We start from the raw sequence: 14,507 nt of genomic DNA on the forward strand, positions 1-14,507 counted from the left end.
AGGTCGCGAACTCCACCCATCTTTGGGAAGATGAGCAATACTTCGGTCAGGATTTTGAAGGGAAAAACTCCCTTTGTTTCAGGTGTCTGTGGGCGTGGTTTAGCTATCAAACTTTTAGATGACTTTAAAGTTTGATCCAGGGTGTATTAAGATGGTATGGCGCCTTTCGTGCTCAAATAAAATACACCAGTGCTTGAAAAATGAGTAACCGATAATTTTGTGGTCATTTGGATACTAAACATGAAGGGTAATGACGGTATGAAGGCAGCGGTACATGACATACATAGATCATTAATCAAGGCAAAGATAAAGGCAAAGAAACAAAAATGAAACATAAACAAGATGCACTTTCATTAGGGAAGTAAAAAGAAAACGATAGCTTCGTATACATTCTGACATCAGACCTTAAAATGGCATACGGCATTAGAACAGGTATACATTAACATGCCATGATCAGTAAGATATGATGATAGAGTATAACGGATTTTAAAATACAATGTTGTTTTCTGACACATGAATAAAATACACCCTTGTCAGGAAATTAAGGAGCAAATAATTTTAATCAGGCAAGCCTTAAAAGAAGAAACACATTACAAAAAGGGTTATAAGAATGAGAACCTTAGAGTACCTTATCTTGGGTTTTATTAGTAAACGGAATGTCTCATTGTGTTGTGTTGTGTGTGTGTGTGTGTGTGTGTGTGTGTGTGTGTGTGTGTGTGTGTGTGTGTGTGTGTGTGTGTGTGTGTGTGTGTGTGAGAGAGAGTTCTGTTTGCAGGCCCCAATGAGCCGCATGGGGTTATCTGGTCTTTGTGGAGACTCCAGACATTCTGGAGCCAGGTGTGGGTGTAAAACTGGGTTGCTCATTGGTTAATTGAGGAGTAGATGTTGAAATTTAGGGTGCCTGGGACATGAAATCTAAAATGACTGGTACAAGACGCTACATACATGTCCTGTTTCATTTTATTCCTGTCTATAAAATGCTGGTGTTATCAATAATGGAGGCCCTTCCTCTCTGATTTTACACGTAGAGTGTTGCGTCCTTCTGCAAAGCTGAACACAATAAACCGTGAAACCTTTATACTCTTGTCCGTGCCTATTGGTGTGATATTTTTATGCTTTAATTCTCTCAAACCTCAAAACTTCCACAACACCTGTGACAGGTTTAATACACTGTAGAACCTTCGTACTGATAGTTTATTACTTAAGACATAGATGAAGGTGACCTGTGAGAAGAACACAATCCATGTCCAGAAGACTTCAGTCATTTTATCCTCAGACCAAAAGCTTCACTACACAACAATCAGCACTGGATGAAGATGATCACTTTAGATGTATGTCAAAAAGTTCCACCAGAAAAATTCAGCAATTTTTCCTAAGCCTAAGATGAGATGTTGTTAGCGTCAGGAGCCTTGGTGATGCTGACCAGGATAAAGCGCTTAGTGAAGAGGAATAAATGAATGAAGGCAGAGTGCTGGCTCCCCCTAGTGGATATAAAACGTTATGATATGAACATCTTCATGAAGGGAGACTGGAGGCGGTGCAGTGATGAGGTGAAGTACTGAATGTCAGTCAGACACAATCACGATACACGACAGAGTTAAACAAAGTGTCTGAGTTTAGAGAAATGATCATCTTGTGTAGAGAACAAAGTAAACATGTTAAAGCTGCTTTGTTTAGTGATGTGTAAACTGTTCAGAAGTGAGTGTGTGACCATGAGCACAGTGGAGAGCTGAATGTCGTGTGAAACACTAGACTGTGTGGTTTTCCTGTGGCTAATATGTTCTGCTTCCTGATTCTTACATTTACACGAGTGTCTTGACATTTTCACTTCATCCAGAGGCTGAAATGGAGCTGCTCGTCCTCCTGATCTTCTTCCATCTGATTCTGGACATTAACTCTCAAAGTGAGTCGTTATTGTGTTGCTGTGAGTTCAGTGACTTCTATTAGATGTTTAAATATCATTTCTAGAGATTCTTCTGCATTTATACACAAAGATTAGAACAGAAAAATGTTATGTTTACTTTGATATTCTGTGTGTGTGTGTGTGTGTGTGTGTGTGTGTGTGTGTGTGTGTGTGTGTGTGTGTGTGTGTGTGTGTGTGTAGATCTTCCTCAGCCCCGGCTCTCTGTGTCTCCTGAAGTTATCACACAGAGAGGATCAGTGCAGCTTCACTGTCATGTTCCAGACCATGTTAAAGTGTATCAATGTTCTTTCTACCCAGAGACACAAAACACAAATCTAAAAAACTCTCCATCGTGTCAGCTCTCAGTCACTGGTTCTGAACTGATCAGATGGACAGGACACAGATCTCCTAAAGCACTTCGTATTATTTGTTTCTACGCTCTGGATAAAACAGTTCGTACTCCTTCTCCTCACTCTCTCCCAGCTCCAGTCACAGTGCTGTGTAAGCTTTATATCACATGGACCTTTATATCATTTGTGCAGTCTGTGTATTTCTATCTGTGTGAATGATGAACTCTAAAACCCTTTTCCTGTCATTTATTCATCTAATTTTTTTTTTCAGATCAGAAACCGATACTAAGTGTCAATTATGATAATCATACTGATGAATTCAGACTTTCATGTGAAATACCAGAGTCAGAGTCAGTAACTGCTGATGTTAGCTGTAATCTCTACACTGGAGAAAATCCTCAGCCTTATCGAAAAATCCGAAGGTCTAAAACGAGAAATTCTGGGAGATTTTCTTGTATTTTTGAAGTACAGAGAAATGATATGTTTAATGTTCTGCAGTCAGTAAAGAGCAGTGAAGTGAGCTGTGATTATTCACTGAGCTCTGACTCGACTGCTCGCTCTCTAATGAGTGATAAATACAATCTGATACGTAAGTTACATTTAATTACTGAGCTTTTATCTTCCTTGTTTTAGACATTTGAACCAGATTTCATCTATTTGTGTGTTTTATTTCTTCAGCTTTTTTCCCTACACCGACACAGATGTCTACCACTGTAACATCTACTGCAGGTTAATGAGTCAAGTTTAACACACATGAACTTTGTGCTGTCACTTTTTCGTTGATCATCTGTTTTAGTAAACTTTCATTTATTCATCTGTTGTTCATCAGGTTTATTTTCTACACTGACACAGACGTCTACAACTGAAACGTCTACAGGTTAGTGATTCACGTTTAATGCACAATAAAGTATAAATTTCTGACATCTGTTTTTGTAACTTTAAACTTATTCACATTTATTATTCATCAGGTTTATTTCCCTCACCGAAACAGACGTCTACAACTGAAACATCTGCAGGTTAATGAGTCAAGTTTAAAATTATATAATAATTTAAGTTATACATTTGTGATGTCAGTTTTACTTTGATAATCTGTTTTTGTAAGTCTGAATTGACATTAAACTTATTCACATTTATTATACATCAGGTTCATTTCCTACAATAACACAGACATCTACAACTGAAACCTTCACTACAGGTAAATAACACAGTTGTCATTAACACTATATCTGAGCACTGTGTTCGTTTGACTTGGTAAAATCGAGGCATTAGAAATGGTAAAACATTCAGTTTGCACACTTTGTGTGAGAGCAGAAACGACGCCATCATCTATATTTACAGCTCAGTTTTTCCTTTATCACTCTTTACTCATTTGAAGTAATACATTTCCTTTATGATATGTTTTATAATTGTCTTTCCAGCTTCTCCAGTTTCTACAACTGATCTGATCACCACAAAGTACATAACGACTCGTAAGTAACAATAAATCCTCATCATTTTTATTTCATGCATTAAATTACACATTTGTGATCAATTTTTCTTTGATCATCTGTTTTTGTAACTCTGAATTGGGTTTAAACTGATTCACATTTATTATTCATCAGGTTTATTTTATACACTGATACAGTTTTCCACAACTGAAATATCCAGAGCAGGTTAATGTTAGTTAGTGACTCTGTTTTAAAGCCCTTTACACTAGAATATTACGGAGTGTGTAGCGTTTGCGTTAATATGTGTGTTGTGTTTTGTTCACATTTGCATCCTGTACCGACGACACCATCCATACCTACAGAGACATCTACTGCAAGTCAGTTTATTTATTTATCTACCAGAGTTTAGTCATTTTAACCAGACGATTATAAATATTCTGTCATTTTCTTTCTGTCTTCTCCAGTTCTTTATACTCATCTGATCAGAGCGATGATTGGTACATTTTCTACACAATAAACCTTTTTAGAACGACTGATATTCTTATACATCATTAATACCACAACTAAAAACCCGGATTATGTTTAAAATAACCAACAGTTTCACTTCAGTAGATAAAAACTGACTTAATAAATAAATAAATAAATAAATAAATAAATAAATAAATAAATAAATAAATAGTGATGATGATAATAATAATACAAATAATAATACAAATACTAACAGTAATACTACTACTACTACTATTACTACTACTACTACTACTACTACTACTACTAATAATAATAATAATAATAATAATAGATGATAATACTAATAATATTCATAAATAAATAAATAATAAATAAGGCAATAATAACTAACATAATAAATAAATAATAACAATAACAATAATAATAATCCTTCATCGATCAGAAACGTGAGCATCTCTTTTAGTGTTCAGTGGACCATGAAAATCTCCATAGTGAATTTACAGTGTGATTAAATGATCTTCGTGCTGTAGGATCTCCTGAGAACCCGCAGGTTTCATCCCTCTGGACGATTGGAGCAGTGTGTTTGCTTGTGTCTGGAGCTTTACTGACTGGATTCAGTATCTTCATCTTCCTCAGTGAGTGTTTATTCATTTCTACATGTAAATATTCATGTGGATTTATTTGACATTAAACATTAGTGTTACTGTTAGACTATAACAGACCACTGAAAACAGTTCATAACATAAAGAGTGTTGACATGAGCGTTTATTCATGGGACCAACAGATCGAAATGACTTTTCTTTCAGGGACCGACAGAAGAGGAAGGTGAGAAACTTCTGCCATTTATTTCCAAGCTGTTTTACTTCGTCACAAAATGAATGGAAATGGTTTAAAACACATCCATGTAAATGACTAACTGTTCAAATGTCCTGTGTTCTGTTTCTCTGATCTCTGTTTGACTCGACAGATTTAAAGGTGAGATTTCATTTCTTTTCTTCTTAAATTAAGCCACCTGTCGAGTTGCCAGATCCTCGTTTTGAACGCTTATTAACGTGTGTAATTAAACTGTATTGTACATAATTATTGTTCTTGTATTATTTTTATTATTGAACTATTACTAGTCGTATATAATGTCATCTAGTAGCTTAGTTTGTTTTCTCATTAACAATACAGCAGTTGTGTAATCAGTATGTTTGTGTATGTTCGGTATGAGATGTGTAGTTGTTGGAGGCTCTGAATGCTGTTTTCTAACTAAACTGAAACAGTAAAAGTTTTTATTTAAACCTAAAAACATACATGATAAATTATTTAAATGTTTATTTATTTAGAATCCGAGTGAATTTTAATGTCAGTACAGTTAATAGTTCAGTGTTGTTGTTCCGAGATGATTGTAAGCGTTAGGAAGTGGTTTATTACGGAGTAAAAGCTGTGTGTGTGTGTGTGTGTGTGTGTGTGTGTGTGTGTGTGTGTGTGTGTGTGTGTGTGTGTGTGTGTGTGTGTGTGTGTGTGGTGGGTATGTGCGTGCATGCGTGTGTGCGGGCGGTGGGTATGTGCGTGCATGCGTGTGTGTGTGCGCACGGTGGGTATGTGCGTGCATGTATGTGTAGCTGCCGGTCTCATGCTAACCGCTGCTACTCTTATCTGCGTTGTGTTCAAGGCTCGGGGTCGCTTTCGTTCAGTTCACCAGGGAAGGTTTATTAACAGTGTTTCCCACCTATCAACACTCCTCTCTGTGGATTAACGTCAATAAAGGAGATAAATCACCCGTGGGCACCTCGTGACAATGTATTCCTGTATAATACAACACACGTTAGCTAGCTAACAACCAGTGGTGTAGTCTAGTTTTTTGTAGTGAGTATACTGTGGCCCCCCCTCCCCCCCAGCCTCATACGCACCCATCCCAAAGCGACACCCCATAGGCACCACCACACTCACTAATGCATAAAATATACATCTACATGTAATTTAGAGCATTATTAAAGACTGCTTATGTGTTATCCACATTCCAATTTATTATAAGCAACAAAAGGCAGTCAGCTGATAAACCTTGTGCTCCATGTCCCATATTCATATAACATTTAAGGCTAAATGTAGCTCTTAAAGGTATAAAGTTCACCCAAAATTGAAAATTGTGTTATTTCCTCACCCCTCAATTTGTTCCAAAACTGTATGAGTTTCTTTCTTCTGTTTAACACAAAAGATTAGATTTTGAAAAATGTTGGTAATCAGACAATTGGCAGCACCTATGACTTTCATAGTCTATATTTTTTCCTACTGTGAAAGTCAATGGGTGCTGCCAACTGTCTGATTACCAACATTTTTCAAAATATCATCTTTTATGTTCAACAGAAGAAAGAAACTCATACAGTTTTGGAACAAATTGAGGGGTGAGGAAATAAAATTTTCATTTTTGGGTGAACTATTTTTCTGGTGTGAAAAAGAAAAATGTATTACATTTATACTGCAGTCATAACTCGTTACATGTGTATGTGCGTGTGTCTGTGTGTCACTGTGTATTTGTGTGTGTGTGCGTGTGTGTGTGTGTGTGTGTGTGTGTGCGCGCGTGTGTGTATGTGTGCGTGCGTGTGTGTATGTATTTCTGTGTGTGTGTGTGTTCTCCTGCAGACCCTGTTGAGGTTTACACACATGTGATCTACACACTCTCCTCTCAGCAGCTCTCAGAAGAAACTCGGCTCCTTTCAGCTTCTTCTGAATGATGGACACCGATCAGGACGCGCTGCTTCTCGTCTGTGCTTCATTTCATTTCAAGTCTCTGCTTAATGAATTCATCTCAATTAGCTTCCACTTGTTCACTGTATCGATAGACAAAAGTTCAGATGATCTGATTATGATCGTGATGATGTTAAATATTTGTTAGATATATTTGGATAGGTTTGTAGACCTCAATGCTCCATACAGAATGAAATGATTACACTGATTCTTTTTTATCGTTCATATCCACAACTAAAAAGTAGGAATAAACTTTTAGATTTGAACCTTTTCATGTGTTTTGCACTGTCTGTAAAATGATGAGCAGTAAATCTATGAACTATCAGTCAGAGACACTGGCAGTGACCCGAGTCAACTACAGGATCTCTGGGTCCAGTGGTGTTGTGATTGTGGGGCTTCAGGGGATTTAAACCCCTCATGTACTGTCACCATCCTCTGGGCTTTTTAAGACTGGAAACGTTTTACACCACAAATAAAGTACCAGATTTACCAGTACAAGAAACCGTCTGTCCGTCAGCGTTCATTTGACACGTTTTTTCAGTTATACGCTGTTTTAAAAGTTACGTGACGAGCAGTTAAACAGAACAGAACAGTGACCTGTTGTATGTTCCGGCTATTGGATACTCTCCATTCATTCATTCATTCATTCATACATTCATCGTTCAGCCACATTTAACAGTTTAAATGTCAGTATGTTAGTTTTGTTCTGATTATATTTAATAACATGACTTTATTAAATGTAGGTTTACGTCATAAATATATTAATACTTTTGTTATTTAGAGTTGTCGCTTTCACGTGAGTCACTCAGGGGGTTGAGTCCATCATCCCTTTGAACCCTAGAAATGCCCCTGATATGGGTTGATGTGAAGCTGTGATTTATTTACAGTCACATGGTCAGAATCACAGCACAACAATAACAAACACCATGTAATGATTGTCTTCAGTGTCCTGGTTTAATAAATCTGCTGTCAGCTGTTCATACACTATCACAATCATTCATGTGTCATATGTGAAGCTTTCATTTCTGTCATATACAACCTGAGGATTGTTCATTGCTCTTACAAATCAGTAGGACATTTGGAGTGGAGTTTGTTGTCTGTCTTTACAAACTGACCTGTGTAGTGGAAATTTTTACTTTAGAGAAGAACACATGAATCTGTCCTTCTAGGCTTCTGTATTTCCCATGGCTGGTAGTTATTGTGACTAGAGATTTCAGTTGTTTCTTCCTAAAACTGCCTTTAATCAGACCTTTCCCATGAGACCTTTTTTGTTCCCGTGGGATTAGGTTGGTCAGAAGATGAACAGGCGATGCTTCTAAGCCAATGGTGGATGATGTTTTGGTTTTACATGTCCTGTTTCATTTTATTCCTGTCTATAAAATGCTGGTGTTATCAATAATGGAGGCCCTTCCTCTCTGATTTTACACGTAGAGTGTTGGGTCCTTCTGCAAAGCTGAACACAATAAACCGTGAAACCTTTATACTCTTGCCCGTGCCTATTGGTGTGATATTTTTATGCTTTAATTCTCTCGAACCTCAAAACTTCCACAACACCTGTGACAGGTTTAATACACTGTAGACCCTTCGTACTGATAGTTTATTACTTAAGACATAGATGAAGGTGACCTGTGAGAAGAACACAATCCATGTCCAGAAGACTTCAGTCATTTTATCCTCAGACCAAAAGCTTCACTACACAACAATCAGCACTGGATGAAGATGATCACTTTAGATATGTCAAAAAGTTCCACCAGAAAAATTCAGCAATTTTTCCTAAGCCTAAGATGAGATGTTGTTAGCGTCAGGAGCCTTGGTGATGCTGACCAGGATAAAGCGCTTAGTGAAGAGGAATAAATGAATGAAGGCAGAGTGCTGGCTCCCCCTAGTGGATATAAAACGTTATGATATGAACATCTTCATGAAGGGAGACTGGAGGCGGTGCAGTGATGAGGTGAAGTACTGAATGTCAGTCAGACACAATCACGATACACGACAGAGTTAAACAAAGTGTGAGTTTAGAGAAATGATCATGTTGTGTAGAGAACAAAGTAAACATGTTAAAGCTGCTTTGTTTAGTGATGTGTAAACTGTTCAGAGGTGAGTGTGTGACCATGAGCACAGTGGAGAGCTGAATGTCGTGTGAAACACTAGACTGTGTGGTTTTCCTGTGGCTAATATGTTCTGCTTCCTGATTCTTACATTTAAACGAGTGTCTTGACATTTTCACTTCATCCAGAGGCTGAAATGGAGCTGCTCGTCCTCCTGATCTTCTTCCATCTGATTCTGGACATTAACTCTCAAAGTGAGTCGTTATTGTGTTGCTGTGAGTTCAGTGACTTCTATTAGATGTTTAAATATCATTTCTAGAGATTCTTCTGCATTTATACACAAAGATTAGAACAGAAAAATGTTATGTTTACTTTGATATTCTGTGTGTGTGTGTGTGTGTGTGTGTGTGTGTGTGTGTGTGTGTGTGTGTGTGTGTGTGTGTGTGTGTGTGTAGATCTTCCTCAGCCCCAGCTCTCTGTGTCTCCTGAAGTTATCACACAGAGAGGATCAGTGCAGCTTCACTGTCATGTTCCAGACCATGTTAAAGTGTATCAATGTTCTTTCTACCCAGAGACACAAAACACAAATGTAGAAAACTCTCCATCGTGTCAGCTCTCAGTCACTGGTTCTGAACTGATCAGATGGACAGGACACAGATCTCCTAAAGCACTTCGTATTATTTGTTTCTACGCTCTGGATAAAACAGTTCGTACTCCTTCTCCTCACTCTCTCCCAGCTCCAGTCACAGTGCTGTGTAAGCTTTATATCACATGGACCTTTATATCATTTGTGCAGTCTGTGTATTTCTATCTGTGTGAATGATGAACTCTAAAACCCTTTTCCTGTCATTTATTCATCTAATTTTTTTTTTCAGATCAGAAACCGATACTAAGTGTCAATTATGATAATCAGACTGATGAATTCAGACTTTCATGTGAAATACCAGAGTCAGAGTCAGTAACTGCTGATGTTAGCTGTTATCTCTACACTGGAGAAAATCCTCAGCCTTATCGAAAGATCCGAAGGTCTAAAACGAGAAAATCTGGGAGGTTTTCTTGTATTTTTGAAGTACAGAGAAATGATATGTTTAATGTTCTACAGCCAGTAAAGAGCAGTGAAGTGAGCTGTGATTATTCACTGAGCTCTGACTCGACTGCTCGCTCTCTAATGAGTGATAAATACAATCTGATACGTAAGTTACATTTAATTACTGAGCTTTTATCTGCACTTGTTTTAGACATTTGAACCAGATTTCATCTATTTGTGTGTTTTATTTCTTCAGCTTTTTTCCCTACACCGACACAGACGTCTACCACTGTAACATCTACTGCAGGTTAATGAGTCAAGTTTAACACACATGAACTTTGTGCTGTCACTTTTTCTTTGATCATCTGTTTTAGTAAACTTTCATTTATTCATCTGTTGTTCATCAGGTTTATTTTCTACACTGACACAGACGTCTACAACTGAAACGTCTACAGGTTAGTGATTCACATTTAATGCACAATAAAGTATAAATTTCTGACATCTGTTTTTGTAACTTTAAACTTATTCACATTTATTATTCATCAGGTTTATTTCCCTCACCGAAACAGACGTCTACAACTGAAACATCTGCAGGTTAATGAGTCAAGTTTAAAATTATATAATAATTTAAGTTATACATTTGTGATGTCAGTTTTACTTTGTTTTTTTACTTTTTTTATAATCTGTTTATGTAAGTCTGAATTGATATTAAACTTATTCACATTTATTATTCATCAGGTTCATTTCCTACAATAACACAGACGTCTACAACTGAAACCTTCACTACAGGTAAATAACACAGTTGTCATTAACACTACATCTGAGCACTGTGTTCGTTTGACTTGGTAAAATCGAGGCATTTGAAATGGTAAAACATTCAGTTTGTACACTTTGTGTGAGAGCAGAAACGACGCCATCATCTATATTTACAGCTCAGTTTTTCCTTTATCACTCTTTACTCATTTGAAGTAATAAATTTCCTTTATGGTATGTTTTATAATTGTCTTTCCAGCTTCTCCAGCTTCTACAACTGATCTGATTAACACAACGCACATAACCACTCGTAAGTAACAACAAATCTTCATCATCTTTATTTCCTGCAGTTCACTCGATTATAAACGTTCTCTGTTTTCTTTTGTTTTTTGTCAGATTTGTCTTCTGAAGTCCCATCAACGTCATCCACAACTAATGAGAAAACTCATTCACCTCCTGAGACATCTACCACAGGTTAGCTCATGTCTTATATCTAATACTGAATAATAAGAAGTATCAAAAATAATAATGTCATCTGATTTTAGTATATGATGTAATTTTCACTGTAACTTATAAATTATAAACATTCTCTGTTTTCTTTTGTTTTTTTGTCAGATTTGTCTTCTGAAGTCCCATCAACGTCATCCACAACTAAAGAGAAATCTCATTCACCTCCTGAGACGTCTACCACAGGTTAGCTCATGTCTTATATCACAATAAGGAGTATCAAAAATAATAATGTCATCCGATTTTAGTATATGATGTAATTTTCACTGTAACTTCTAGTTTTTTATGGAAACCCTACAAACAACCTGAAATCTAGTGAGTAACGATTCACATTTGTTTAAATAATAGCAACAAATTATCCAGAGTTTTATAAAACACTAAATGTTGGACATTTTTTACTGTGATTTTCTTCAGGGTCATTTTTTGTCCTGATTCTGTCAGTCCACGCTGTCTCTGTGTCACTGGCTGCACTGATGAGCTTCGGTCTCTGCTGGTTTATCAGTAAGTCACTAACTAAACATTTCTGCAGGAAGCTGATGGCGGCGTTAATTATCATACGACTGAAGATGTTTCATCTTTTTCTGTTTCAGAGAAGCAGAAAGCTGAGAGGTTAGAAAGTTACCGTGTTTAGATGAATAGTAAATGATTGTGACCTGGTTTTATCTGATTAAAACTCCTGATATATATCTGTGTGTGTGTGTGTGTGTGTGTGTTTGTATGATTTGTTTTTCTCCAGCAGACGTAAATTGGACGTGACCCGTGGTGATCAGGGTAAGTTTATCTATTTCTTATCTCAGAGACATTAAACTGAGCTAACTACATTTTTTTCTCTTTTTTCAGGACCCATGCTGCCCATGATCAATCTGAGCTCCGTAAGTACAATTTCTTAATTGATAGTTAAAAAAAATTACATTTATGGCTATGAGTTTTTTTATGAATTACTGCTTAGGTATAAAGTGAATTCTTTTCTTTTCCCTGACGTTTAGTCCGGTGCAGATGCTGACGAGTCTTATGCAGTGATCACCTCGGTGCCCTTACCGGCCCTGCCTTTAGGTAAGTTCTAGACCCAAAGTCTCTCACATGTTAGATAGAGTAAACAGACACAAAAACATAAAAAGAGGAAGTAACGTAGAAGGACCTTTTGAGGAAATAGCTGTAAGTACACCCAAAACATACGATCTCATTTTGGTCGCAGTATCTGTTTCTCCACATCCAGTGTTCGAGTTTATTAGTCTGGTGTGTGTTACTTGGATCATCAGTATATTAGTGGAGGTTAAAACCATGTTTATGAATTATTGTACCCAGTGGCAGCATATGTCATGAATCAGAATTGGGCTTAGAACAGAACCTTGTGGATCACCAGACATTACTTTTTTTTTATGGATTAATTTTTCACAGATAATGTTTACACACTGATACTCATCAGTCAGAAAGCATCTGAGGCAGAAAATTTACTTCTGACTCACGATAGTTCAGTTGCTCTTTCTACTCCCACACCGAGATATTAAGAAATAAGTCTTCCAAGAAATTCTGAGAAATAATTTTAATTATTTCAGTAAAACCAGCTCTGTTCAGCAGACTGTACGGTGTTAGTGAAACTAACTTATGGAAATCATCACAGTTACAGGTCCGTACAGTAAATATGGGCTTGGGAACTGAGCTGATTCCTTTTCTTTTATTGCAAATGAAACCTACAAATTACAGCTGGCCAAAATGAGGAAACTTTCACTTTCATTCTCACTGTTGATCGTCTTTCTGTTCAATAATTGTTTCGTTGGATAATTTACCATTTTTACAGAACTGAATCATGAGCTTTAAGTTTAAACTTTTAACTTGCTAGAGAAGTAGCCGAAGTGTAACCAGAAAAGTAGTAAATACTCTGAACTCTGAGGATCACTGTTATATAATCTCTATGTCCTGCCAATGTGTGACTTTATCACTGCAAATCACATGCATTTTTAGACCCCAGTGGAGACGTGAAGAAAGATTCAAAGAAACCAGAAGTGAGTAAAGATTTTTTTAACCTGTTACTGCTGTGTGGTCGAGTTTGAATATTACAGTATTGAACTGATTTCTTCATAATGACACTGCTGTTGTTTAACTCTTTCAGGATGATGTGTATCACGTTTATTCTTCCATCATCGACACTCCAGGGGTCTCCTCAGACAGAGAGGTGTCGTTGTACAGCCTGCTGCAGAGCCACTGACCCACAGTACAGCTTACACAACACCAAGGATTTATTGTTCCTTCAGCTTTTGTACAATGCTTGCCTTTATTTAATGCTTTGCTTGGAAATTTTAAATAAATTGACTTGAAACTGGTGTTTGCTCGTGACTGCAGTGCCACAGAACAATACTCAAGACTGGGTTGAGATAAACAGTTAAGACAAAGCTGTTAAAGAGGATGAGGTGAAGTGAACATGTGCTACAGGATGTGGGGAAAGCCAGTGGTGAGAACCGACACGTAGACGTGTGGGTATCACAGACATACAGATTATGTGCTAATGAGCCTTTTTATTATGAGCTAATAAGTAGAAGCAGCTCAAAATTAAAAATCAGCACGTGTGATTTATCTATTTCACCTTAACCTCTTTAGGCAAGTTCATATTTTCTTACATCGTTATTTTGCAATTATTTTTCTCTTTTTTTTCTCCTCGTGCACTATTAAAAAAAGCTCCAGAAACAAACAAACCACCGGTTTTTCAACTCCCTGCTCGGTATAAAGAAGGAAAAACCAGCATAAAGACTTCAGAAAACGAAGTTCAGGTGCGCCACAATCAGCGCACACCTGCAGCGCACCGTGGCCACGCCCCCACCGTAGCCCCGCCTCCAGCTGCTGCAGGTGACGTCAGGAAGCGCTGAAAATGAACGACTGTATAAATGCAAAAACATTCGTTTTTCTTTCTTACCTTTTTTTTTGTTGTTGCATAGATCTGAGATTTCTACACACATCAGTCTGACGTGTTAAGACAGAATGGTGGGGACAACAAAAAACATCCAGACAAGCAGTTCTGTGGTCCAGCTAGTAAAAATCTCTCCATACTGAGTAGTTCATTAGGGTCTAATTATGGGATGTTGTCTGAATAATGTATAAACCTCACTTTCTGTCATCCATTAATGTGAAGTGACCTTGATTGTGTTTAGAGAACCAAACCTGAGCATGTCATACCTCAACACAGTTCTATATTTAGAGCTGTATTTAAAAAAAAAAAAAACAGAAACCTGCGGCCACAAAATGTTACGAGCTTCTGCTTTCATTTGTCCTGCCTGCAGTCTCAGTCTCACAGTGATG

The 14,507-nt window shown here is 37.2% G+C and overlaps 2 protein-coding genes across 12 annotated transcripts; both read left to right on the forward strand.

Annotated features, from left to right (window-relative positions):
• Positions 1 to 1,576: 1,576 nt before the first annotated feature.
• On the forward strand, positions 1,577 to 7,489 carry LOC125140772 (mucin-3A-like). Its single transcript, XM_047810540.1, has 14 exons — positions 1,577 to 1,698; positions 1,838 to 1,903; positions 2,105 to 2,404; positions 2,525 to 2,842; positions 2,932 to 2,982; positions 3,083 to 3,130; positions 3,222 to 3,269; positions 3,398 to 3,448; positions 3,672 to 3,722; positions 4,043 to 4,057; positions 4,682 to 4,786; positions 4,958 to 4,976; positions 5,119 to 5,126; positions 6,777 to 7,489. The coding sequence occupies exons 1-14, from the start codon at positions 1,656 to 1,658 to the stop codon at positions 6,866 to 6,868; spliced, it is 1,215 nt and encodes a 404-aa protein (XP_047666496.1). The 5' UTR covers positions 1,577 to 1,655; the 3' UTR covers positions 6,869 to 7,489.
• Positions 7,490 to 8,781: 1,292 nt separating this feature from the next.
• On the forward strand, positions 8,782 to 13,537 carry LOC125138361 (mucin-3A-like). Of its 11 annotated transcripts, none has more exons than XM_047810526.1 (19): positions 8,782 to 8,832; positions 9,118 to 9,183; positions 9,385 to 9,684; positions 9,805 to 10,122; positions 10,213 to 10,263; positions 10,364 to 10,411; positions 10,503 to 10,550; positions 10,695 to 10,745; positions 10,969 to 11,019; positions 11,106 to 11,183; positions 11,325 to 11,402; positions 11,496 to 11,531; positions 11,631 to 11,717; positions 11,807 to 11,825; positions 11,953 to 11,987; positions 12,057 to 12,088; positions 12,203 to 12,269; positions 13,179 to 13,219; positions 13,327 to 13,537. In XM_047810526.1, the coding sequence occupies exons 2-19, from the start codon at positions 9,126 to 9,128 to the stop codon at positions 13,420 to 13,422; spliced, it is 1,494 nt and encodes a 497-aa protein (XP_047666482.1). In that variant the 5' UTR covers positions 8,782 to 8,832; positions 9,118 to 9,125; the 3' UTR covers positions 13,423 to 13,537. The 11 variants fall into 11 exon arrangements, with proteins under 11 accessions (XP_047666482.1, XP_047666476.1, XP_047666477.1 ...); XM_047810520.1 differs by lacking the exon at positions 8,782 to 8,832 and adding an exon at positions 8,850 to 8,978; XM_047810521.1 differs by lacking the exon at positions 8,782 to 8,832 and adding an exon at positions 8,850 to 8,978 and having other exon boundaries at positions 11,956 to 11,987.
• Positions 13,538 to 14,507: the final 970 nt, after the last annotated feature.

The sequence above is a fragment of the Tachysurus fulvidraco genome, chromosome 2 (genome assembly GCF_022655615.1).
Source record: "Tachysurus fulvidraco isolate hzauxx_2018 chromosome 2, HZAU_PFXX_2.0, whole genome shotgun sequence".
NCBI lineage: Eukaryota > Metazoa > Chordata > Actinopteri > Siluriformes > Bagridae > Tachysurus > Tachysurus fulvidraco.